The sequence below is a fragment of the Herpailurus yagouaroundi genome, unplaced genomic scaffold (assembly GCF_014898765.1).
Source record: "Herpailurus yagouaroundi ecotype Mexico unplaced genomic scaffold, PumYag 160, whole genome shotgun sequence".
Taxonomy (NCBI): Eukaryota; Metazoa; Chordata; class Mammalia; order Carnivora; family Felidae; genus Herpailurus; species Herpailurus yagouaroundi.
In genome coordinates, this window is record NW_024412401.1 from 22763643 (window position 1) to 22789078 (window position 25436).

The following is a 25436-nucleotide window of genomic DNA, read 5'->3' on the forward strand; positions in this document are numbered from 1 at the left end:
CCAGGACTTCTGTGACGTGCAGGTCTGGCTTTGGGGTCCAGTTGGGTCGCGGGTACGAAGTTGCGTTTCCAAATAGCGCGTGCGGTCGTTTCTGGATGTAAAAATGGCGGTGGGACTGGGGAATGCATAGGAGGCCCAGCCCATGCAGTTAACACAGGCCTTGTCGGGTCCAGACAAGCTTAGCACTCGGCCCCCAGGTGGGGGCTGCCTAGCAGATTGGCCCAGGCGGATTAGGCCCACTGCCTGTTGGGGGGGCTGACCACTGGGAGCCCGTGCTGTAAGGGCGGCGCCACCCTCAATTGGCTCTGGCTTCCACCTCCCCACTTCTCAGGATTTTCTTCCGCAAAGTTACCAGATTGATTTTTGGAAAGGTTGGACTTGACCACATCCTTCCGGACAGTTTCCCCAAACTTCCTTTTAAAAATCTTTGCGACTTGAGAAACTGGAAAAGTAACATGTCATGGTTGCCTTTCTTTGTTGACTGGTGAAATTGGGCGGATTTTTGTTTGTGTTTTTTCCTTTCAGTCAACAACACTAGTTGAGCATTTGCTCTGAGTCAGGAAGTGAGCCGGGGAATCAGCTGAATCATGGCCCCTGCCCTGGAGGAGTTAGCTGTCTTCACATGAAAATACCAAGGGCTAAGGTGGCTGTAACAACTTGATGAGGGTGTCAGTCGCAAGGGTAGACAGGATGAAATGGTTACCTGAACGTGGGAGAAAGGTGGGAGTCAGGATAGGTGTCCCAAAGGAAGTGGTATTTGAATGAACCTTTAAGATTTTTTTAGTTTACTGGTTTCTAAAAATTACAAATGAACTACATGCTGATTTATGTACAGAAATTAAGAGCCCATGTAAGTATTGTTAGTGTCGTTATTCAAGTAAAGAATTTAGATGCTCACAATTATCACTTTAAATGAATCTCCTTGCTATGGATTTTTTTTTTTTTGCTACAGATGTTTTTAATCACAAATAGTCAAATCATAAATAATCACAAATAAAAAACTAGAGAGAGTTTTGAAGAGTATACGAATAGCAGATGTAAGGAACAGCCATTATGCCTACAGTTGAGATAGCACGTCTGAGGAAATCTCTCCCTGCTGTCCAGGACTGATTGAGTGAGTCCTTGCTGGAGAGAACATGGTCATGGCTCATTAAATGTAAGCAGTCACCGGGAACCTGTGGCAGTGGAACTTGCTTTGAAATCCACTCTCCAGAACTTGCCGGCACTTCTATGGTTCCAGGGAAAGCTATTCCTGGAGAAATGTCACCTGGAAGCCCCTGCTACAAGACTGCCTGGTAGGGCGCCAGGGAAAACTTGTGGGTGCTTCTGGCCACCAAGAGAAGAAGGAGCTGATACTAGAGAAGCTGCCCTGCTGCAGGAGTGTACCAGTAAGCAAAACCTATTCTTCCTGAAATGCTTCTGCAGGGCTTTCTACCTACAAAGCCTGTCTTTGTGTTAGATAGGAAAGGAAAGTGTTTTAAGAGTCCAGATCCATTTTCTCAGAGCAAGCAGTAACGGTGAGTTTAGACCATCGTGGCTGTACTTTGGTAACTGGCTCAAGGGCTCATCAAGTTGTGATATCAATAGACTTGGTAACAGCAGTAGAGTCGGCCCAGGTCCACATGGCTCCACTGATGAATTCTACCAAACATTTAAAGAATATCCATCCTTTGCCAACTCTTAAAAAAATAGAAGATGGGGGAACATATACCAATGCGTTCTATGAGGCCAGTATTACCCTGGTATCCGAACCAAAGATACTTCTGGAAAAGAAAACTACAAATGATTATTTTTTATGAAGATAGACACAAAATTCTCAACAAAATACTAGCAAACTGAATCCAGCATTCTACAAAAAGGGTTATACACCATGACCAAATGGGATTTATCCTACAATTGTAGTCTTTTAACATCTGACATCAATTAATCTACCATACCAAAAGGCAAAAGCCACATTATTACCTGAGTAGATTAAAAAAAAAAAAGCATTTTAAAAAGTCCAACACCCTGTCATGATGAAGACACTCAATAAACTAGGATTGGAAAAGAACCTCCTCAACCTAATAAAGGGCATCTACGAAAACCCCCAGCTAACATCGTACTTAACGGTGAAAGACTGAAAACTTTCTCCTGAAGATCAGGAACGAGACAAGGAAGTCTGCTCTCTGCACTTCTATTCAGTATTGTAGTGGAGGTTCTATCCCACACAGTTCAGGAAGAAAAAGGAATAAAAGGTATCCAGACTGGAAAGGAAGAAGTAAAACTATCTCTATTTGCCTGTGATATAATCAGGTACATAGAAAACGCTAAGGAATCCACTCAAGAAAAACTGTTAAACAAATGAGTTCAGCAGGGTTGCTAGATTCAAGAACAATATACAAAAATCAATTGCATTTCTATACATTTGGAAAACTGAAATTAAGACAATTCTATTTATAGTAGTATCAAGGAGAATAAAACATTTGGGAATAAATTTAACCCAAGAAATGCTAAGCTTAAACTCTGGAAATTATAGAACATTATTGAAAGAAATTAAATATCTTTTTTTAAAAAAGTTTATTTATTTATTTTGAGAGAGAGAGAGAGCACGCAATCGGGGGAGGGGCAGAGAGGGAGAGAGAGAATTCCAAGCAGGCTCCTCACTGTCAGTGCAGAGTCAGATGCGGGGCTTGGACTCATGAACTGTGATACCATGACCTGAGCCAAAACCAAGAGTTGGTCACTTAACTGACTGAACCACCCAAGTGCCCCAAAATATCTTCTCAAAAAGTTTTTATTGGGGCGCCTGGGTGGTGCAGTCGATTAAGCATCCAACTTTGGCTCAGATTATGATCTCACGGTTTGGGAGTTTGAGCCCTGCTTCGGGCTCCTTACTCTCTCTTCCCTCTCTCTCTCTCCCTGTCTCTCTGCCCCTTGCTCCCACGTGCTCTCTATCAAAAATTATTTTTTAAAAAGAAAGTATTTATTTTGGTGGGGGGGGGGGGGAGGAGGGGCAGAGAGGGAAGCCCAAGCAGGCTCCATGCAGACAGTGTGAAGGCTTGAACCCATGAACCATGAGATCATGACCTGAGCCAAAACCAAAAGTCGGACATTTAACCAACTAAGCCATCCAGGCACCCCAGAAATTAAATATCTTAATACTTGGAGAAGTACCTCCTGTTCATTGATCAGAAGATTTAATATTGTTAAGATAATAGTACTCCCCAAATTAATACACAGATTCAAAGCAATCCTTATCAAAATCCCTACTGTCTTCATTGCAAAAATTGACAAATCAACCCTAAAATTAATACGGAAATTCAAGAGACCCTGAATAGCAAAAACAGACAAAAAACTTGAAAAAGAACAAAGTTGGGGAATTTACACTTCTGATTTTAAATCTTACTACAAGGCTTGCAGTAATCAAGACAGTACTGGTATCATGACATAAATCAATGGGAAAAAATTCAGAACATAGAAAAACTCACATTTGTGAGCAACTGGTTTTTGATAGGGGTACGAAGACAAGCAAGGAAAAAAAATAGTTCAACAAATGGTGTTGGGACAACTGGATATCCACATGCAAAACAACGAAGTCAACTCTTAGAAGAAAACATAGGGCTGAGTTTTTTGACCTTGGATTGCCAGTGGTTTCTTAGGACACCAACAAAAGCACAAACACCCAAAGAAAAAAAGTTGGACTTTATCAAAACTTTTGTGTTTCAAAGACAGCATTAAGAAAGTGAACAGACAACCCACTGAATGGGAGAAAATATTTGAAAATCATGTATTTGATAAGGGACATGTATCTAGAATATATAAACAACATCTACAACTCAGTAGTACACAAGTGACCCAATTTAAAAATGGACAAAGGATCCAAATTGACATTTTTTCTTTTCTTTTTTTTAATTTTTTTTTTTTACATTTATTTATTTTTGAGAGACAGAAACAGTGTGAGCAGGGGAGGAGCAGAGCAAGAGGGAGACACGGAATCTGAAGCAGGCTCCAGGCTCCGAGCTGTCGGCACAGAGCCCGATGAGGGGCTCAAACCCACGAACCGTGAGATCATGACCTGAGCCGAAGTCAGATGCTTAACTGACTGAGCCATCCAGGCGCCCCCAAATTGACATTTTTTCAAAGAAAATATGCGAATGGCTAAGAAACACATGAAAAGATGCTTAAAGTAATTAGTCCAGGAAATGCAAAGTAAAACCTTAATGATACACCATTTTTACCCCCCACTAGGATGGCTATAATTAAAAAGATAATAATTTAAGTGTTGGTGATGATGTGGAGAAATTGGGACCCCCATGTTGCTGGTGGGAGTGTAAAATGTAAAACTTTGGAAAAGTTTGACAGTTCCTCAAAAAGTGAAACACACAGGTACCATATAACATAACAATTCCACTCCTAGGATATAACCCAAAGATTGAAAGCCTGTGTCTATACAAAAACTACGTGAATGTTCATAACAGAATTATTCAAACTAGCCAAAAAGCACAAACAATATAAATGAACATCAGCTGATAATGGGAAAACAAAATGTGGCATATAATGGGATATTATTTAATCCTGAAAGAGAACAAAAGGTATTGATAAATGCTACAATGTGGTTGAATCTAGAGAACAGTATGCCAAGTGAAAGAAACCAGATACAAAAGGCTACAATTCTGTTTATACGAAATATCCAGAATAGATAAATCTGCAGAGACAAAAAGTTACCAGGGGCAGGGAGAAAAGAGAATGAAAGTTATTGTTTCATGAGTTCAGTGTCAGTTTGGGAAGATGAAAAGCCTGGAGATGGTAGTGTCAGTGGCACAGCAATATCAAAGTACTTAATGCCACTGAACTGTCCCCCTAGAAATGGTTAAAATGGTAAAGTTTATGTTTACCACAGTAAAAGGAATATTTCCACAGAAAAAGGAGAGAGATCTGTGACGCAAATGTAACAAAAAATCTAGTAATTGTTGAACCTGGATGATGGGCATATGGTTGTGATTTTTTTGTTATTTTTTTAAATGTTTATTTTTGGGGGAGAAAGAGAGGGAGACAGAGAGAACAAGTGGGGGAGGGGCAGAGAGAAAGGGGGACAGAGGATCCAAAGTAGGCTCTGCACGGACAGCAGACCCAATGCGGGGCTTGAACTCACAAACCATGAGATCACGACCTGAGCCAGAGTTGGACACTTAACCGACTGAGCCACCTAGGTGCCCCGGTTTTTTATTTTTATTTTTTAATGTTTGTTTATTTTTGAGAGAAACAGCGCGAGCAGGGAAGGGGCAGAGAGACAGACACAGAATCTGAAGCAGGCTCCAGGCTCCGAATTGTCAGCACAGAGCCAGGCGCAGAACTTGCACCGTGAGATCATGACCTCAGCCAAAGTCGGACACTCAACCGACTAAGCCACCCAGGCAACCCCCCTGGTTTTTTAATTCAATTCTAGTTTTGTTTGAAACTTTTCATAATTGAAAAAATAGTGTGGAGATAGGAAATCTGGATATCGTCTTGATGACTGTTCAGCATGATGGAGCAAACAATGGAAAAAGTTATTGCAAAACAAACAAAAAATAAACACAGCTTTGACCATGCCTTTCACCTGCCTAAACTCCAGGGGGCATCCAAGACTGACAGCTGGCCTCAGCTCACTCTGTCTGCCACCTTTATCCTGTTTCTCTCTGACTTTCATTTCTTCTGAGTAATACCACATTACGTATCTATCACATAGGTACCCTGATCTGTGCCATTCAAGCCATGTATGCCCTCTGCTTAAAATTCTTCTCTTAATGTAGCAAACCAATCTCCCTGTCCCTTCTTAACCTTTCCTTCAAAATTGGGCTGGATTGCCCAGGGAATATTTTCTGATACTAGCTTGGAGCTGCCTGCCCCTCATCTGTTTCCATAGCTCACTGTCCATAATTTATCATAGCAGGAAACATGAGACTGAAACTACCAAATTTATACACATGCACATGCCTGGAATGTAGAAACTGGTATGTCAAATGCATTGCATCAAAGTCTATGAAGGAGTTTCTCTACCAGGAAGATCTCTTAATATAAGCTTGCTAAATATTTCTCCAGCTTTATGAATATTGTATGTCACAGATCCCTGCAGGGATTACTTAACATACTTTTTCTCTAGGCTAAAAACAATATATTTGAGGAAAAACAGTGATATGAACCATCGCCACCACCCCTGGAAAAATTCACTTCTAATTTTCATCTAAATAATGTATAGACAAGTGATTTATTTTGAAAGTCTACAAGACTTTTTTTTTAAAAAAAATTATTTGACTGTAGTTGACACACAATGTTACATTAGTTTCAGGTACTGTAGCTGGTTTTCAAAAAGTCTTGTAGAGATAAAAGTCTATAAGGCTTTTTGAAAAATAGCTGTGGTTGCCAGAGGCTGCGGGAGGGGGAAGGTAGGAATAACTCTTTAATGGCTACAGTTTCAGATGGAAAAGTGAAAAAAGTTCCTCTAGTTCCTATCCAGGGGCAGCCACCATCATCTGCAGTTCATTTCTTTAGAAAAGAACTAGCCATTGTTTTGGGGGCGGAGGTGGGGAAAGCAGCCTGGCCACTGGGTTAGGGGACCACGTGGTATACCGACTTTGAGCTGCTCCACCTCCTATCAGCCTGTTACCGTACATAGTGTCTGTACCTTCAAGGGCTGGGTCTCCCCAGGGTTCTGTGCAGCAAATAGGCTCACCTGTGTTCAGAAGGCCACCTGCAGCTATTTCAGGTGGAAACTATCCTCTGCTAGTTACCACTTCTTCTATTTTTCTTACATTTGTTGAAAACTTTTATCTGCTGTTATCTATTCTTCTTGTTGTCCAGTGGGTTTATACCTTTTTAAAAACTCCTTTGTGGTCTAAGTGTATGGCCAGTTCACCATTTTATGGGCCATTTGTCTTTGTATCAACAGAAGTCTGCTAGTACTGGATTTAGTGATGATTAAGCTGAGAAACTCAAAATCTGTACACCTGGGTGAGACTCTAGGGATTACTTAGTTGTCAGAGCCTTTAAACAGCTATGGAAAGGCACGGAGGTTAGCTCTTCTTCCATGCTTGTGAAACTTTCCCCAAATCTCACTCTAAAACAAAATATGGTATTTCTGCTCCCCGACCCTGCCAATTACATGCAGCATTTAAAAAACTGCTTTAATGAGGTGTAATTTACATACTGTAAATTTCACCCACTTTAAATATACAATTCAGTGATTTTTTTAGTAGGTTTATGAGTTGTGCAACCATCACGAACATCCTTTAGAACATTTCGGTCACCCTAAAAAGGTCCTTCGTGCCCACTTGCAATCAATTCCCATTCTACCCCAGCCCCATGGAATCACTAATCTATATTCTGTCTCTCTAGTATGCCATTTCTGGACATTTCATATGGATAGAATCATACAATGTATAGATTTTTTTTGTGTCTGATTTCTTTCATGTAACATGTTTTGCGGTTCATCTGTGTTTGTAGCATATATTAGCAGTAAATCATTCCTTTTTATTTCTGAATAGTATTCTGTTGTATGGATACACCACATTTTGTTTATCCATTTACAAGTTGATGACCATTTGGGTTGTTTTCACTTTTTGGCTATTATGAATAATGCTTTTAACATTTGCATACAAGTCTTTCTGTGGATGTATGTTTTCATTTCTCTTGGATAGGGTACCTAGGAGTGGAATTGCTTGGTTGTATGATATATTTATTTATTTAAAAATTTTTAATGTTTGGTGCACCTAGGTGGCTCAGTTAAGCGGCTGACTTCAGGTCAGGTCATGATCTTGCAGTCGGTGAGTTTGAGCCCCGCATTGGGCTCTGTGCTGACAGCTCAGAGCCTGGAACCTGCTTCAAATTCTGTGTCTTCCTCTCTCTCTGCCCCTCCCCCACTCACTCTGTCTCTCAAAAATGAATAAATGTTAAAAAAATTTTTTTTTAATTTTAATGTTTTTATTTTTATTTTTGAGAAAGAGTGTGAGCAGGGGAGGGGCAGAGAAAGGAGACACAGGATCCCGAAGCGGCCTCTGTGTGCTGACAGCAGTAAACCCAATGCAGGGCTCGAATTAACGAACTGCTAGATCATGACCTGAGCAGAAGTCAGATGCTCAACCAACTAACTGAGCCACCCAGGTGCCTCTGATAAATTTATTTTTAACCTCTCAAGAAACTGCCAAATTTTTCTAAGTTGCCCCATTTTACATTTTCACCACTAATGTATAAAGGTTCTAGTTTCTCCACATCCTCACTAACACTGATTATTGTCCTTTTGATTAAATTCATCTCGGTAGGTGTGAATATTATCCTACTATGGTTTTAATTTGCATTTCCCTAATGACCAATATGCTTAATAGACATTTGTAGATCTTACTTGATGAAATGTCTATTCAGATCTTTTGCCTGTATTTATTTATTTTTTGAAATGTTTATTTTTGAGAGAGAGAGCATGAGCAGGGGAGAGGAGAGAGAGAGAGAGAGAGACAGAGAGAGAAAATCTCCAGCAGCCTCTGTGCTGTCAGCACAGAGCTGGATGCGGGGCTTGAACCCATGAACCATGAGATCATGTCCAAGAATCAGACGCTTAACCAACTGAGCCACCCAGGCACCTCTGCCCATTTTTAAATTGTGTAGCCTGCCTTATTGAGTTATAAGATACTCTTAAATATATTCTGGATATAAACCCTTCATCAGATATATGATTTACAATTTTTTTTCTCAGTCTGTGACCTGTTTTCATTTTTGTAACAGTATCTTTTGAAGCATATTTTGCATTTTGATGACATCCAGTTTACCAATTTTTTATTTTTAGATTGTGCTGTACTATGAAGACTGGTAGTGGAGCCCAGTCTCTGTATTTTAGAATAGTGAACTGTCTGATTTTTTACAAAACAAATTTTTAAACTATAGCTCTCCAATAATAACTCATTTATCCACTCACCTAAGAATGTCAAGTACTGTGCCCATGTTCATAACTCAAATGCTTTCATAGCTGGCTTTTTAAGCTAACATTTGTAAGCTAACAGCTTGCAGACTTTTGTGTGTATTTGTTCTACAGATTAAAAAAAAATTTTAAGTGTGGCTTTTAATTTTGTTTTAAAAGTTTATTTATTTATTTTAAGAGAGAGAGCATGCAAGCAGGGGAGGGGCAGATAGAGAGGAAGAGAGAATCCCAAGCAGGCTCTCTGCAGTTAGTGCAGAACCTGACATGGGGCTTGAACCCACGAACCATGAGATCCTGACCTGAGCTGAAATCAAGAGTTGGACGTTTAGTTGACAGAGCCACCCAGGCACCCCTTTTAATGTTTTATTATAGACGGCTCCAAACACATAAAAGTTGACAGACTAGTATAGTAAACTTCTATGTAGCCAAAAAACAGCCTCTGTGGCCACCAATGCTGCTACATGCACACCTGTGGGAAAAACAATTGAGTTAACATTTAATGATCAGATTTCACTTGAAATTTTCCGTTTTTAATGAGTTAATCCAGAACCCAGTATGGGTTCAAAGATTGGCAAGAATAGTATCACCTTTGGGTTCCTTTTACTTCAGTTTACTACCAAACCAGCAAATAAGCTGGCAGAGTGCACAGAGTCAGGGATACAGCTACTTTCCTACTGTCTCAGGGGTGTCTGAAGTTCAAGCGTGACTGCCAGGACTTAGTGCCCTCTATCACCGGAAGGTGGCAGAGTGGCTAAGTCTTTACTCAGCCGGCGCCCAGAGTCACACAAGCACCTCCTTGCTGTGCCAGGTACATAGTCTTATTTCTTGCTGCTTCAGTAGGCTAACAGCAGGCTTCATTTTGAACTTCCACCTTCATTTTCTTTTGATAAAGCAAATGGCATTACTAAGCCTTGTGGTAGCTGAATCTGGCTGCTTCAGTAGAGAGAGAGACAGTGGTGATAACAACTTAAGGTTCAGAGATAATGTCTACAAAACTCGTATTGATAATCCTGGTGTAGTACTTTACTCAAATGGAAGTTGTTCTTTTTAATAGTATTCTGGTTATTCAGATGTTCACAATGAAAATGTTAACAAGTGGTTAGGGGAAAAGAAGGACCAGACCTGAGATTTGTAGAGTGGCTCGGAGTTGAGGGGTTTTAAAACAGTAATTGCCATCCTTGGCAGTGAGCTCTATACACAGCACAGCCCATGGTTTTATGATTGTGGACTCTGGAGCTGGACTGCCTAGATTTGAATCCCGTCTCTACCACTTGCAGGCTCTGTGACTTATCTTTTCTGTGGCTGTTGTTTTCTCATCTCTAAAATGGGGATAATAACATACCAACATAACTTGACTTTTGAGTTAATATAAAACAGCCAGAATAGTATTAGGCATGTATTATTATATAAGTGTTTGCTTTTTATATTTTATGTTTTTTTAAGCTTATATGGTAGGACCATTTCATTCCTGACTACATTGTTTTCTTTGAGTTACCGAAGGCTCCCAGATGGAAATGACACAATTGCTTTCTTGGTTGTTATTGTTTCTTCTTGTCAATGCTCTGTAAAACCTATCACAAGTATGGCAACACCAAGCAGTCACGCCAGAAGGAAACAAACTGAGAGTTCATTTTGGTACTTTAAGGGAGCCCCGCAGCAAGATCCTAGGAACTTTGCCATGAACAAGTCTCAGCTGCTCTATCTGCATCTCCTCCTACCACCAACTTTCTTCCTTACCCTCTACCCTGAATTTTTTCTCTCGCTTGTAACTGCTGCTTACTCATGATTTCTCTCTCATTCCTTTGGTGTGCTCATGACCATCATGACTCCAGTGGCCTGTTTTACCTCATTACTTTTCGGCCCAAATTCTCATTGCCAACTAACTCACTTCTGATTTCCCAGTTCAGCTCCCATAGAGTGTGAATCTGTGTGGACAGAGCTTTTTGGCTTGACAGCCTCATGGATCAGTGGCTAGTCTGTGGCCTGGTTGCTCAGTTACTTGCCCCATACTAGTTGGTAGGTAGGGGAAGCTGAAGTTAAAAAGCTACAAAGGTTGACAGCCTAGACCTTCCCCTTCAGTAGGAGGTACCGAGGTGAGGTGTCAGGTGTGAATGCCAGGTGTGTGGGCTGCCACAGTAGATAGGGCCCATCCACCGTTCCTAGAGGGTGTGAGGGGAGTTGCCAAATCTTTTCTGTGGGCCCAGCATTGAATATGTAAGCAAATGTCAATTGATAGATTCACGGTGTACCCCAGTATACTTTTATAACACCCTTATTTTAAACCTGTAACATTTCATTTTTTTTTAAATGTTTATTCATATTTGAGAGAGACAGTGCACGAGTGGGGGAGGGACAGAAGGAGACACAGACAGAAACTGAAGCAGGCTCTAGGCTCCGAGCTGTCAGCACAGAGACCAATGTGGGGCTCGTAATCATGAGCCATGAGATCATGACCTGAGCTGAAGTTGGATGCTCAACTGACTGAGCCAACCAGATGCTCCTCATTTAATATGTAGTATATACAAACAGCAAGGCTCTGTTTTAAGAGCTTTATACGTATTAACTCATTAAATCCTCATAATGGCTCTGTGAATTTGATATTATTATCCATTCTTTATAGATGAAGCTGAGGGACCTGCCTCTGCTCACATATTTGCTAAGTCAGGGTTTGGATCCAGGCACTCCTGGCTTCAGACAGCCCTGCATTACACTATCTTTCATAGATAGCCTGACCACACTGAACTTTCCAGAAAAGCACCCCTCTTAGAACTTTGTGTGGTAAAAGGCACAAATGGGCAGCCCATTCAAATTTATGTGTTTGTTTGTTTTCTACTCTTCATTTAGAATATTGTTAGCTTTTTACATTTTTTTATTTAGACTTTTTTTTTTTTTTTAACAGATAGGACTGAAAAGTGAGAAGAACATAGACTTTGGAATCATACAGTTCTGGATTTGAATGCAGGCTCAAACATCTGTCTAACCTATTGCAAATAATGTTACCTGGGCCACCATGCCCTCATATTGCCTACCCATGTGAGACATTACTAACTGATTACAATATTGTTTCTTACTGAGCTGAGAATCCTTTTCATGATTGCTCAAGACAGGGGATTTATAGTCAGTGGGAGTTGTTCCAGGAGGTAGACCCAATTTGTAATCTCTTTTCTTTAGGCCCAGATATACAGACTAGCTATCCAAGCCATTTCTTCAGTAGTCCACCTAAACCTGTCTCTGTTTCCTTTGTGACAAATAGGTTTTGGGAAAAGTTGCCTGTGGTGATCCTGAACTTGCGCCTTTATGGGACTCAGAAGGAAGAGAAGTCCAAACTCATTAGCCGTTACCCTATTCCTTACAAGAAGGACCTGCCTTTTGACATTATAGAGCTCATGTAGGAGGCAGAAAAGGAGGTAAGACCCTCACTCGTGCAGGGAGTCAGCCAGTACAGACTGTGTCAGCCAGAAAGGAAGCCCTGGAACAGGTTGCCCCAGTCTGCCCTAGTGTCCACTGTGGACAAACCCTTCTTTTGGGGACCAGTTGTATCCCAATCAGAAGGACATGCTTTTTTCCTCTTAGGCTCTCATGTTTTGGGACTCCTCTTTGTCATTCAGTCCTCTGCCCAAACAAACTTCTGAGGTTTGTTTTATAATAGTTTACTTTAGCACTGTAATATGGCGTGGAGATAGAACCACTGACATCCATGCTAGCTGCTTAAAGTGTGAGAGGTACCTTGCTTCTTCTATAATTACATGTTGAAAATAAGAAAAATTAAGCAGAAAACTCAAAAATAATAAAAATTATCTGATTCCACCCAGGTAAGCTACTTTTAGCATTTTGATGTATTGTTTCCCCTTATTTTCTTTGTATAAATATACATGTAACTTTTTAACATTTTAACATTCATGCATTTTTGAGAGAGACAGAGTGTGAGTGGGAAAGGGGCAGAGAGAGAGGGAGACACAGAATCCAAAGCAGGCTCCAGGCTCCAAGCCGTCAGCACAGAGCCTGACATGGGGCTCAAACTCACAAACCACGAGATCATAACCTGAGCTGAATCGGATGCTTAACTGCCTGAGCCACCCAGGTGCCCCACATGTAACTTTTTAAAATACTGAGCCACCAGACGTCCCACATGTAACTTTTAAAAATACTGAGCCACCTAGGTGCCCCGCATATAACTTTTGAAAATGAAATCGTGTTACCATGGACATTTTACAGGTCAAAACATCATTATAATTAGTGGCTGCATAATATAGTATTATATATTTGACATATTTTAATTTATTTCAGCAATCTCCTAATCTTGGACATTTAGAACTTGTAATTTATCTTTTTTTAACATTCCCAAATTATTTTCTCAGGGTACTTTTGAAAGTTGGTACCTATGTTGCCAAATTATAAAACCCTTCTTTGAGCATAGACATTTGCTATAAGCTTTTGTTTTTCAAACTTGGTGGTAGAACTTAAAGGATTTTTTTCCAAACAAAATCTTGTATGGAAATCCATTATATAAGAAAGATAAAAACCCACCTGCTCTGCAGGAAAAGGTCTGGAGGCCTAGCTTCTCCCTCAGTACCACTTTCACCTGTCCATAACCTCTCCACTTCCCCACCTCTTCCTCAGCCCCTGCCCCTGGCTGATATATATGGTTCTTTATATTATGTCTTCTAGCCCATTAATGAGTTGTTAGCATCTGTTATCAGGGTTCTTTGCCCTACAGGTAACAGAAAATCCAGTTCAGTTCATGTAACTATAAGGACAGTTCAGTGTCTCATATAACAGCAGATCCACAGACAGGGTGATTCCTGGGTTGTTTAATCCAGTGGCTAAGTGATACAGCATGATGAGGCTCTTAGCATTTTTTGGTTCTGTCTTCCTCAGTGTGATGACTCTGGGCTCACACTTGTTCCCTCCCAGTCAAAAGATGCCTATAGCAGCAGCAAACATTACATCCTTGCACAACTTCTAGAAGGGGTTAGGAGGGTGCCCCCCTTCCTCATATTCCTTTTGGAGGGAGAAGAAGGTTCCCAGCTAATTTCCCCTCATTTCTTACTGGGCAGGATGGTGTCACATGCCCATTCCTAGACCAGTCACTGAGAAGTAGAATAGAATAACCACAATTGGTTTAGACAAATCAGGATTTACCCACTAGAGTTGGGGAAGGGCTTAACCTTACCGGAAAACCATGGCAATCTGATATCTGAACAATATACAGGTTCCGTTGTCAAGGGAGGAGGGAAGAAATGGCTGCTGGGTAGCAGCCAATAGTTGTCTGCTGTAACATCCCATTAGGAAATATACCGAAAACCCAATGTCAAAATTCCAAGGCTGCCTCTTTTGGTATGGCCTTGGCCAAGTCACTCAACCTCTCTGGGCCTTAGTTTCCTTATCTGTAAACTGGGAATAGTGATACCTGCCTTACCTACCTGACAGAGTTGTGGAGAAGGATGTGTGAAAGAACTTTGCAAAGTACTTTATTGATATTAAGGCTTGTTATTAATTTATTCTTATAAATGAATGAGCACCACCAGCCCCTTGTGAAAAGGTAGGAAATCAGTAAAATGTAAATTCTAAGAAGTGTCTTGGTTTAGTTATAACATTCACAGTCTAAATTTCATAAAATCACTTATCAAAAAAATCACGTACACCTTTAGAGGTAACACTGCAAGTTATAAATATCCTAAGAAGGTATGTGTGGGTTGTACTTTGACACCAAGGCTGTGGCCTTTCTGTGATTGCATCTGGCATTCAGCAGACCGTATGGTGACTACCAGTTACTGATTGCCTATTTTGCTCTTAATTTTCACTTTATGTTTCCCTGTTTGTTTGGTTTTTTTCTTTCCTGCAGACGGGATTTTTACAGAATGTATTTAAAGTAATGTCTCACTGGCCATTGGAATTCAGAGCCTTCTTTGCTTATTACAATGCCATCTGCAACAAGGCAACAGGTAAATAGAAAAACAGTGCTAAATCATTCTTGGATGAGATCCAGATGCCTGCTTGCTAGAGTTCTTCCCATATAGTTCCAGATCACTGTGGAGCTAGGAAGAGGTTCAGAAAGACTATAGTTGGTTGAGCTATCCTCTAGATTCTGAATCTGGGTTCTGAATGTAACCATATAATTATAGATACAGAATTAAGTTAGGTGATGACCACAGCTCATCTTTCTTACTTTGGGCTTAAATGTCCTCTGGCTCCATATAGCCCCCTGAATAAAGTTTGGGTACTTGAGCTTGGCAATCATGGATTTCTTACTTAGGATTCAAGTTAGGTTGCTGTTATCTAGACCCAAAGATACATTGGTTTAAACATAAACAAGGTATTTTCTCTTTCTCACCTAATAGTCCCCGTGTGAGCTGCTAAGGGCCAGTGTAGTGTTGTTTACTGTTTGGGATTGCCCCTGCCGACATGCTCATGCTGATTTACCACTGCTACCATCAGAAAGAGAAGGGGCATTTGTGGGTGCACATTCCTTTCCTTTAGAGTCATGACGTGAAAGTCACATCACTTCTCTTTACATCCCACTGGCTGGAACTTCATCATATCATCACACTCAGCTGCAAGGGAAGCTGTGTAGGCCATGTGCCTGTCTAAAATGAAGGGACTCTTATTGAAGAGGAGACAGTAGGTGCTGGGAGACAGTGTGTCACAATGACTCTCAGTAGCCTGACAGCAAGCAGCCTGCCTTCCCAGCCTCCTTTCCCTCAGCCCCTCTATGTTCTATCTGTCGGAATCAAAGTGGGCTACATTTTACTCTGGAGCATTCAAATCTCATGATTTCTCCAGTCTTTACCTTTGTTCACCCTCTGCTATGCCTCTGAGATACATTTTCTCCTGTCCATGCTTTGTGAAGCTGATCTTTCCTTCAAAGTCCATCTCATCTGCCTTTACTTACAAGAGACTCTTCCTCCTGTTCAACTCCCACAGCGTCCTTCATCTGTCCTTTTCCAATGGCATACAGAGAGCTATCTGCCTTATCTTTCTACAGCTTCTCTGTCCTAGTGGGAAGAGACAGACCCTGTGTTCACATCTGAGTTCTGCCATAGAGGTGCCATAGAGGTTGCATGTGAACTTCAACAAAGTACTTAAATGTGTCAAAGCTTTGGTTTCCTTACTAGTAAAATGGCATTAATACCTACTGTACAGTGCTGGTATGAGGGTGAAATAAGGTTACATATGTACCAGAATGGTACCTGGTGCCAAAATGAATTCCCACTTTCTTTGCCTCTCCCTGTCCCCATGGAGTAGGTCCTCTGAGGTTAGGAAGTCTCTTCTTCTCCTCCTTTTAAAGTGTTAGTCCAGTACCTGATGGGCCTCAGAAAATGTTTCTGGAATTTTAGTAATATATTCAACACATATTTTCTGAGTAACCTCTATATGACAGGCACTCCTCTGGTGATACGGTGGTAAGTAAGTCAGAAAAATTTCTAGACTTTCAGACATATTCTAGAGAGGAAAAAAGAATGAACAACTGCACAAAATAAAAGAACAGGTTAACTTCATAAGTGTTAAGTATTATGAAGAAAATAAAATAGGGTAGCTGGTAGCAAGAGACTGGGAATGGATGCACAAGTGAAGGGGTAGAGGAGAAGTCTGTTGCTGAAGTATGGCTGAACCTGTCTAGGTTATCCTAAGCTGCAATCCAGGGCTTCTGAACTGGTCTCTTCTCCTCTCCTCTCCCTCTGTAGGGCAGCTCAGCAGAGTTGACAAGGAATTTATCATTGTGGTGACCAGCCTGGCCAACAGGTGCCCATACATCGTGGTTGTCCACAGTGCCTGGTACAGGATCTCCTCAAAGAACCCAGTGCTCTCTGACCAGGTAGGTGCCCACCTCCCCTATGCCAGTTTCAGGGCTTCTTCATACCTAAGGAAAGGGAAAGGTCCATGCCACTATATGGTGCAGGGAATGCCCCCTCCCCCCCCCCCCCGCCTCCCAGCTCTTCTCGTTGCTTGAGTTCCCTTCCAGTCCCATCACTGTGCCCATCTGCTCCTGTGTATGCATGACGTTTGGGACTAGGGGTTAGCTGTGCCCCAACTTTGTGCCAGACCTGGTCCTGGATACATGGCATACATTCTCTCAAATGCACACAGCTCCCCCTCAAAGTTGACCCTTATTATAACCATTTTATCCTTGAGGTTCAGAGCTGTAACTTAATATGGGGCACGCAACTAGAATATGGCAGAGTCCATTTTCAAAGCTTGAGCTCTTTCTGCTACATGATACTGTTTGCATTTGCCAGTGTGAATTTAGTCTAGCCACTAATTATTCCTAATGGGTCCAAAACAGCTTCTTACATTTTCATTTATTTCTTGCTTCTGGCCCAAGCCTACGCCTGTCTGCCTTTCATTTCTAGAACTGCCTCCATCTTCTCTTTCCCACCAAGACTGGTTGTGAAATTGGTCTCAATCCCCCAGCCAACAGCTTACTATCTCTTTCATCCAAAGTCAGGCCCTTTGGGTATCAGAGATCATGCTAATTCTTCCCAGAGAAATGGACCAAGGGTAGAGGCACAGCAAACATGGGTTTTTTGTAAACCAAGCTTACAAAGTCCTACCGATCCCTATAGTGAAACTCCTGATCCTCTGTGCCGGGAAACAGAAACATCTGTTCTCTGTATTTATGCTTCAGGTTGAAGGTCATCAGTCTTCCTACCCCCCAACATACCCTCCTGATCCCACCTTGCAAACTGTTCTTGAAGGGCCTTTGTTGCCATCCTGAAGATAACTTCAGGACAGGTACATCCTCTTCCCTTTGCCCTGCTGAGAGCCTCCTGCCTAGTTGCCAGACTCTTGTTCTTTCAAGATCATTCTCTAGGCATTGCTTCCCTAGTGTCCATAAAGTATGCTGTCACACCATGGTTTGCTGCATTATTCTTCTATTTTTAGGTGTTTAGTAGTTTTCAGTGTTTTGCCTGAGAAATGGTAATGATTATAAGTATAATTTTTGGAATCAAATACACTTGGGGTCAGATCCTAGTTCTGCCACTTTCCAACTGTGTGACCTTGGGGAAGTCAATTTACCTCTCTGAACTTTAGTTTCTTTGCCAATAAAATGGGACGATAGTAAAAATACTACTTCCTAGGATTTTTATAAGAAGTAAGATAATATTGGGGTGCCTGGGTGAATCAGTCAGTTAAGTATCCAACTTTGGCTCAGGTCATGATCTCATAGTTGGGCTCTGCTGGCCCCACGTTGGGCTCTGCTGACAGCTCAGAGCTTGGAGCCTGCTTTGGATTCTGTGTCTCCCTCTCTTTCTGCCCCTCCCCTGCTCACACTTTGTTTCTCTCTCAAAAATAAACAGTAAAAAAGAAGAAGAAATAAGATAATATGAAGCACTGAGCACATTCTTAGCACATAGTAATTGCTAAGTGTTGGCTATTAATTTTGCAAATATTGCATCTTGTTTGGGATTAATTGGAGACAAAGGGATAATTATCTGAGCTTCACTTTACTCATATGAAAAAGTTGGGATTTGGGGTCCTTATGTACTCAGAGTCTCTGAGTCTTGGTTCTGAGATTTTTGATGCCATAGTGTTTAGAGGAGAAAGAGGAGGTGCTTGTAGTTGGAATGAACAAAGAAGACTTCTTGGCAGAGGTGGTGCTGAGCCAGAGTTTCAGGTCTGCATTCCGCTGGACTTGATCAAGTTTAACTGGAAAGTTTATTTTGGCCTGACTTTGTCCCTTTACTCTAACCTAGGATTTTTTTCATTTTGTTAGGCCCTTTGTTTTATTGGCTATACTGGGATGAACAGAGATTCTGCTTCTGTGTATTTTCTTGCACGTCTGTGTGAACTGGAGAAAGTCTGATCTCCCTGCTCGGGAAAAGGCAATGCTGGAGTTTGCACTTGCTATATCCCAAGCTGATGATATAACAGATGACCATTTCAAAATGCTTGAGGTACGAGGCTTCAATCGAGAAGATGCCTGGGATATAGCTTCCATTTCAGCTTTTTTTTTTTTTTGCCATGTCCAGTTGCCTTGCTCATTTTGTCAGTCTTGCCCCCAACAAATAATTCTATCTGATGGGCAGAACCAATGATGTCAAAGACGTCAGGAGTGAACTTGATGCTCCAAAAGTATAACAGCTTAAACAGAAAGATCCATATTTCAGGCACATTGCATTATAACACATCCCTTAGGAAGTAATTTTTTAAAAACATCTAGTCAGTGGATAGGGAAGAAAGTAAATGAATTTGCTCCCGGCCTGCTTAATGAGATAGAGCCTAAGTGTTGGGGGTGTCCAGGGGTGTGTGATACCTGGGCATAGAGGAAACGTTTGTTAATTTCGGAAACCTTTGGAAACCTTTGCCAGTTGTTTCCTTGTGTTGTGATCTAAAAGGAACATCAGGGGAAAGAAGTTCATAGGATGCTTTAGGCATTTCTGATGAACTGGTATCTGTGAAGTTGAGCAGTTGGAGTTGAAAATTTTTTAGCACTTGAAAATAGTGTCTAGACCAATAGAAATTGGTCTGTATAGACTGATTTGCAGTCATTTTCCTTGTTAACATGACATGGTTGTATTTAAAGGCTCTCAAAGGCAGTGGGTAAACAGGACAGGCACAGTTAATCTATCTTTAGTAGCTTCTCAGTTAACTTCTTTAGTACCTTCTCAGGTAACTTCCAGTAATTTTTTTTTTTTCTACTGATGAGTTGTAAAATCATGGTCATCTCAACAGAATTCTAGTCCTTATGTAATTTATTTTAGGTTTTAGTAAAAATTATTTGGGATAAGTGAGGACTCCCATTTTAAGAAGAAGCATAAGAAAGAAAGGGAAAAAAGCAAACCCTGGCATTACTGAATGACTTGTTCTGTGTGTTATAGCCACCGTTGCCTTTTTTGGCTATCTTCTCAAGAATCATTCTCATTATCTAACAGAGATAACATGCAAACCTACAAAATATTTTCTTCTCATTTGGCTTCTCTAGATTCTCTAAATTGTTAGTGAACATTTCTTAATCAGTTTTGGGACTATAGTGTGTTAATTCTGATTTACCTGAACTGTGAAATCTGATTATCTTGAGGCAGCACAAAATTTCATTGCAGAGCTTATATTTTTCTGTTGGAACTGTATCTTAAATACCTTGGAATATGTAACCTTTTAAAACTGTCCTATTTTACCTATTAAAAAAATTAGTAATATTGGTAAATGGTCAGTGTTTTGTAGACCGTAAAATTTTAGCCATTGACCATAACTTAGGGGTCAAGCAGAGGGCCTCTGTTATTTGTTGCAGCCAAATGTTGGGGGTCATTAAGGGACATAATTTATTAATCACAAAATAGACCTTTACCTACCCCTTCTGCTCTGTGTGGGCAACATGGAGAGTATCTCCAGAGGAATGGCTGCTATGATCTCTGAACTCAAGACGCTTGCTTCTTGCCCTGTTTTCAATCACCTCATGGACAGGAGAGCCGAATAACTACTAACTTTCCTGGTTGGAGGACTTGCTGAATGTTCAGCTCTCCAAATCTCATTCCCCTATACTGGAGATCCTTCAGATCTATCCTCACAGGATAGCTCTTCCTACAAAGATCCTCCAGGTTTATCCTCAGTCATCAAATGTGTGCTTTCTACAACACAGCTCTCAATCAAGAATTGTCAGTACCTAGAAGAGTTGTCAGTTCTTTTATCTACCTTTCCTTGTACCTCAAGCTTTCTTTTATTGAACTCTCCTTCCCTCCTGAAGAAATACTGCAGTTCCTGTTAACTCTTTTTTACAAAGGAGTAGTATATATTGATCTTTAACAGCAATGGTGAAGGGTCTTGCATCTGTAATGCTGTCTGTGCCCTGGCACATGTAAGCAGGATTGACCATAGGCTCTGTTGCTTGTCAGGTTGATTTGATTCAGGTCTCCAGCTCCATTCAGTGACTCTTGCTGGATATACGCTCCTTCCTGAGGAGAGGAAGACATTGGTCTTGATAAACTCCTGACCTACTGGGCAGTAGCTGGGAGTAAGGCAGATATCAGGGCACCAGTAGGCCCCCTTTTCCAGGCCCCCGTTTTCCAGGACCTGGGCTTTTAGCGCCAATAGTGAACCTGAGTACTTACTCTGAGCCCGAGTAGGCAGTATGCCATGCGACTCAGTATGTGGGACCTGCACACAATATGGTAATTTCTTCCCCTTGTGACCTTATCATAAAGTGAGGATAAAAGTACATCATCATAGTCCACCCCTTTGGCCATTTAGGCCCAGTCATCCCTGGTCACGATGATTGACAACTACAGATTGACTCTGTCGCACGCGGTACCCTGATGCTAACACTGCCCCATATAGCTAGGATCCTGGGCATCCTCATTTGCGCTCAAACACAGCTAGTTGTTCCCAACCACCGTCCTTTCGGGGCTAAAACACCCGCCGTGGGCTGTGTCCCCACTTTCGCGGTCCCCAACGGATGATGGCCAGGAGCAGCACGTGTTTCCCAGCCGGCTGGGTTAGGCCGTCGCACGCCGGAAGTGGCGGTGGGATCGGTGAGGTGTCGGCCGGCGGGGCAGCGGCCCGGGAGTGGGGGGGGGCGGGCGCGTTGGTCATGTTTACCTTCGGGCCCGGTAGTCCGGGAGGGGATGGGACGGCCGGAACCGGGACTGAGGAGCCGGCATCCCATGCCGGGCAGGCAACGGCAGCGGGGCCGCTCCCTTCCCCGCCTGAGGCTGACGCAGCCCCTCCCCCGTCGCCCTCCCGGAGCCCTCGCCGTCCCGGCGTCCCCTCGCTGCCCCCGGCCGCACACGCCGGGGAGCTCGAGCCTCACGCAGCTCTGGACTCCTCTGCAGCTTCCACCCAGGGAGAGCCGTCACCGCCCTCCCCAGCGCGCCGGCGACCCGGGCCCGACTGCAGGGCGGGGGGCCGGGGCCGCCACGGCCTCGGTGCCCGGCTGTTCGGGTGGCTGAGAGAACGCAGTCTGGGCCGCGGGCTGTTCGTGGACCCGGCGCGGGACAATTTCCGCACCATGACTAATCTCTATGGTTCCATCCATCCCGCGGACTCGGTGTACCTCAGCACCCGTACCCACGGCGCGGTCTTCAACCTCGAGTACTCCCCCGACGGGTAAGCGAGGCCCCTCGGAGGGCGGGTGCCGGCCTCCGCCTGCTTCTGGCACCCGTTTGCGGGGGCCGGGGGTTCGGGGTCACCGGCCCGCAGGCCCCTTCCCCCGGCACTTTGTGAAGTGCCCTGTGGCTGTTGGAGGTCTCCGCCCAGCCCTTGGAGGTGGGCAGGCCCAGGACGCCTGTGTGCTCCTCGGGACTCGGCGCGGTGGGCTAGAGCCCGGCCACAGCCCGGTTCTCCGGTACGCAGTACGTGCCTGGCAGATAACGTGTGCGGTAAAGGTTCCTTGGTTCCCTGTCATTCGGCCTTGCATTTTTCTTCTCGAAGCTTCTGACGAGGGTAGGGAGCCTGCAGGTTCCAGGAACTCTGCGCCTGACTTGCCCTGAGGGGACAAGGGTACGTTCCTTGGCTCCGGGAGGATAGATACTACGACGAGGCAGCCGAGTGGTGCCTTATGATGGGCATTTGTGAAGTCCCCAGGCTAGACTGGATGCTTCTGTTAAGGGTATCCAGCCTTTTTCCTGGCAGAGTAAATATTTCATGTTTGGCCTCAGTTTGCTTTGGGTTTTGGGGAATTTTCAAAATAACAGGTGTTTTTAAAACTTCGATGAGTACACAAATGAGTTCAACAAGGAACAAAGGAAAAACTTGACCCACAGTTCTACCCTGAGAGGACATAGTTAATTTAACTCTTACCCGATCAAGGCCTCTGGATTCCTAGTCATTTGCTTAGCTGCTTATTTATTCATTCTCTCATTCAGCAAATATTTGTTGAGCACTTGCTATGTTCCAGATGCAGAAATTGCGGTGGTGAGCAAAAGCAGCTAATGGGACCACTTGTATTACGCTTGGGACATACTAGTTCAACTACATATTAATGACCATACTAAATAATTCATAATATATATTTATAAATCGGATAAAAGCTTGAGGGAACCTGTTGTATACTAGGGTGTTTGAGGTTTCTGGAAGAAATAACATTTGACCAAGAACAGAAAAATGAGTAGAAGATGAACTAGCCAAGATAAGATGGGGGAGGGCAGAGACGCATTTCAGATAGAGGAAATGGTATGTTAAAGGACCTATGGTTGGAGGATCAGTTTGTCATGCTAGTGAAGCCAAAAGATGATAGCTTAACAAAGCAAAATCTTTTGCTAAAGAAAAACTTAAAATACGCTAACAAAGGAGAAAAGTAGCAGACTCTGAAATCTCATGGTGAGGAGGCACACCGTATTCCATTTCACTGATGTGGGTGTTTCTTCCTAATTATGCTTGATGCTAGGATCTCTGAGGGTTTTTACTAACAGCATTTGGGTGGAACCTATAGCCATGAGTGTGCACCTGAATACAGGGAAGAGAGGAGAAACTATTGCTGAAGTTTATTCACGGAACTGCCTTTCCCCACTCCTCTCTCCATCCAAGCCCTATTCCTAAAGTTCCTCCTAAAATACCAAGAATCTGTTCCTCATAAACATTTGGTTCCTTTCTTCTCCATACCCCAACTTCTTTCTTCCCACCCCCCTACCTATTCTGTCAGGCTTTCAGAAATAGCTGTTTCTACTCTCTGGAAGTGGGATTTTAGGTTCAGTTGACGGGTAGAACGAATTATGAAGAAGGAGTTCCCATTGCCAGTGCTATTAGAATGAGGAATATATTACTGATAGTTATGTTTGAATGTGCACAATAGTGTCCCGTACAGACATTTTTTTTAAAAGTAGTTAGGTATTCTGGTACTTAAAATAATTCAACACTGTTTAATTTGCAGTTGACATATACTCATTCTAGAAGACCTAGGCAATAAATGAGCAAAAAGAAGCTAAACAGCAGTTATAATTGCAGAGATTGAATGGCTAGCCAAGGAATTTTTTCTTTGTATATGGTTATCTACCTATTTTAAAAGGTTTTATTTATTTGTTTAAGTAATCTCAACGTGGGGCTCAAACATGACCTCGAGATCAAGAGTCACATGTTCTTCCAACTGAGCCATCCAGGTGCCCCTGTATATGTTTATTTTAATATAAACATGGAGTCATTTTGTTGCCTGCTTTTTTTCATAGTATATTGTGAATTATGTTAATATATTTCTAAAGCATTATTTAAAATTTTTCATTTATTTAAATAAAACCTGTATAAATAAAATTTTTAGATTTATGTCCTCATGATAATTCCCTAGAATGAGTCAAAGGTTATGAAGATTTTGGATACCTATTATCAAATTGCCCTCTGTGAAGATTATACTAATTCTCATTCCTGTTGCCTGAAATACTCCATTGAAAGTACCTGTCTCTGCATACTGTGGCCAACATTGCACATTGCTATTCTTTTCTGTGTCAAGGTAATAGGTGAAAATAGTTAAGTGTTTTAATTTTTTAGTATTCTTACTATATCTACTAATATGCTCCAGATTTTCATAGGGCTTAAAATAATTTTATAGAAAAATGACATCTGTGTTAAAGGAGATAATTTCTCATAACCCTCAATTGGATGGGTTAAATCAGCTTACTAGGTACATTGCCACTGTCACTTATAAGGACTTCTCAGTACAGACAAGGAGAGGTGACACAGGAAGTAAGAATTAAAATTATGAATTTAATAGAGACCAGACGAGAGAGAATTTGGCACTAAAAAAGAAATGTAAAGGATACATGGAGTAGAGGTAATTTCTAAAGAATTCCAAAAATGTTGTACAATAACACCTCTTAGGATGACATTTTGAAAAATGAAATTTGATAATGTTGATAGATAACAATATGTGTGACTGCTGTAGAGAGAATTAGTGTATTGGAAAACAGAAGTGAAGAAATTATCTAAAATGGAGACAGGAAAGATGCAGAGATTGAAAATATTAAGGAGGTTAGTGACATGTTGCATAGAGAGAAAAGGCATAGTATATATTTGATAAGCTCCTGAAGAAAATGAGACAGATAATGGGGCAAAAAAACAACAACACCCATTTGAAGAGAGAATAGCTGAGAACTTTCCAGAACTGAGGAAGGTCACCAGACCATGATTTAAGATGCCCAGCAGACCCCAAATAGGAATCCTTTCTAGACATACAGGGACTCCAGGACAACAAACGGAAAATCTTAAAAGCTAGAGAAAAAATACCTTCAAAGGATTAATTATGAGAGTGATAGTCAATTAGTCATCAATAATAGTGTAAATCAGGGGCGCCTGGATAGCTCAGTCGGTTGAACATCCGACTTCGGCTCAGGTCACGATCTCATGGTCCATGAGTTCGAGCCCCGCGTCGGGCTCTGCTGACAGCTGAGAGCCTGGAGCCTGTTTCAGATTCTGTGGCTCCCTCTCTCTCTGCCCCTTCCCTGTTCATTCTCTGTCTCTCTCTCTCTGTCAAAAATAAATAAACTTAAAAAAAATACTTAAAATAATAGTGTAAATCAGAGGACAGTGGTGATTATTTTCAGTATGCTGGGGGAAAAAAAATTTCCAATCTAGATGTCTATACCCAATA

At 42.0% G+C, this 25436-nt stretch overlaps 1 protein-coding gene across 3 annotated transcripts in view; it reads left to right on the plus strand.

Annotated features, from left to right (window-relative positions):
• The first annotated feature begins 21383 nt into the window (after positions 1 to 21383).
• DCAF10 (DDB1 and CUL4 associated factor 10) overlaps positions 21384 to 25436 on the plus strand; it is a 43813-nt gene continuing 39760 nt past the window's right edge. The window contains exon 1 of one of the 3 annotated variants that reach the window (XM_040481730.1): positions 21384 to 21967. In XM_040481730.1, the coding sequence (XP_040337664.1) occupies positions 21453 to 21967 (515 nt within the window). In that variant the 5' untranslated portion in view covers positions 21384 to 21452. The remainder of the gene's footprint in view (positions 21968 to 25436) is intronic. The other 2 variants (XM_040481729.1, XM_040481728.1) reach the window with 2 other exon arrangements.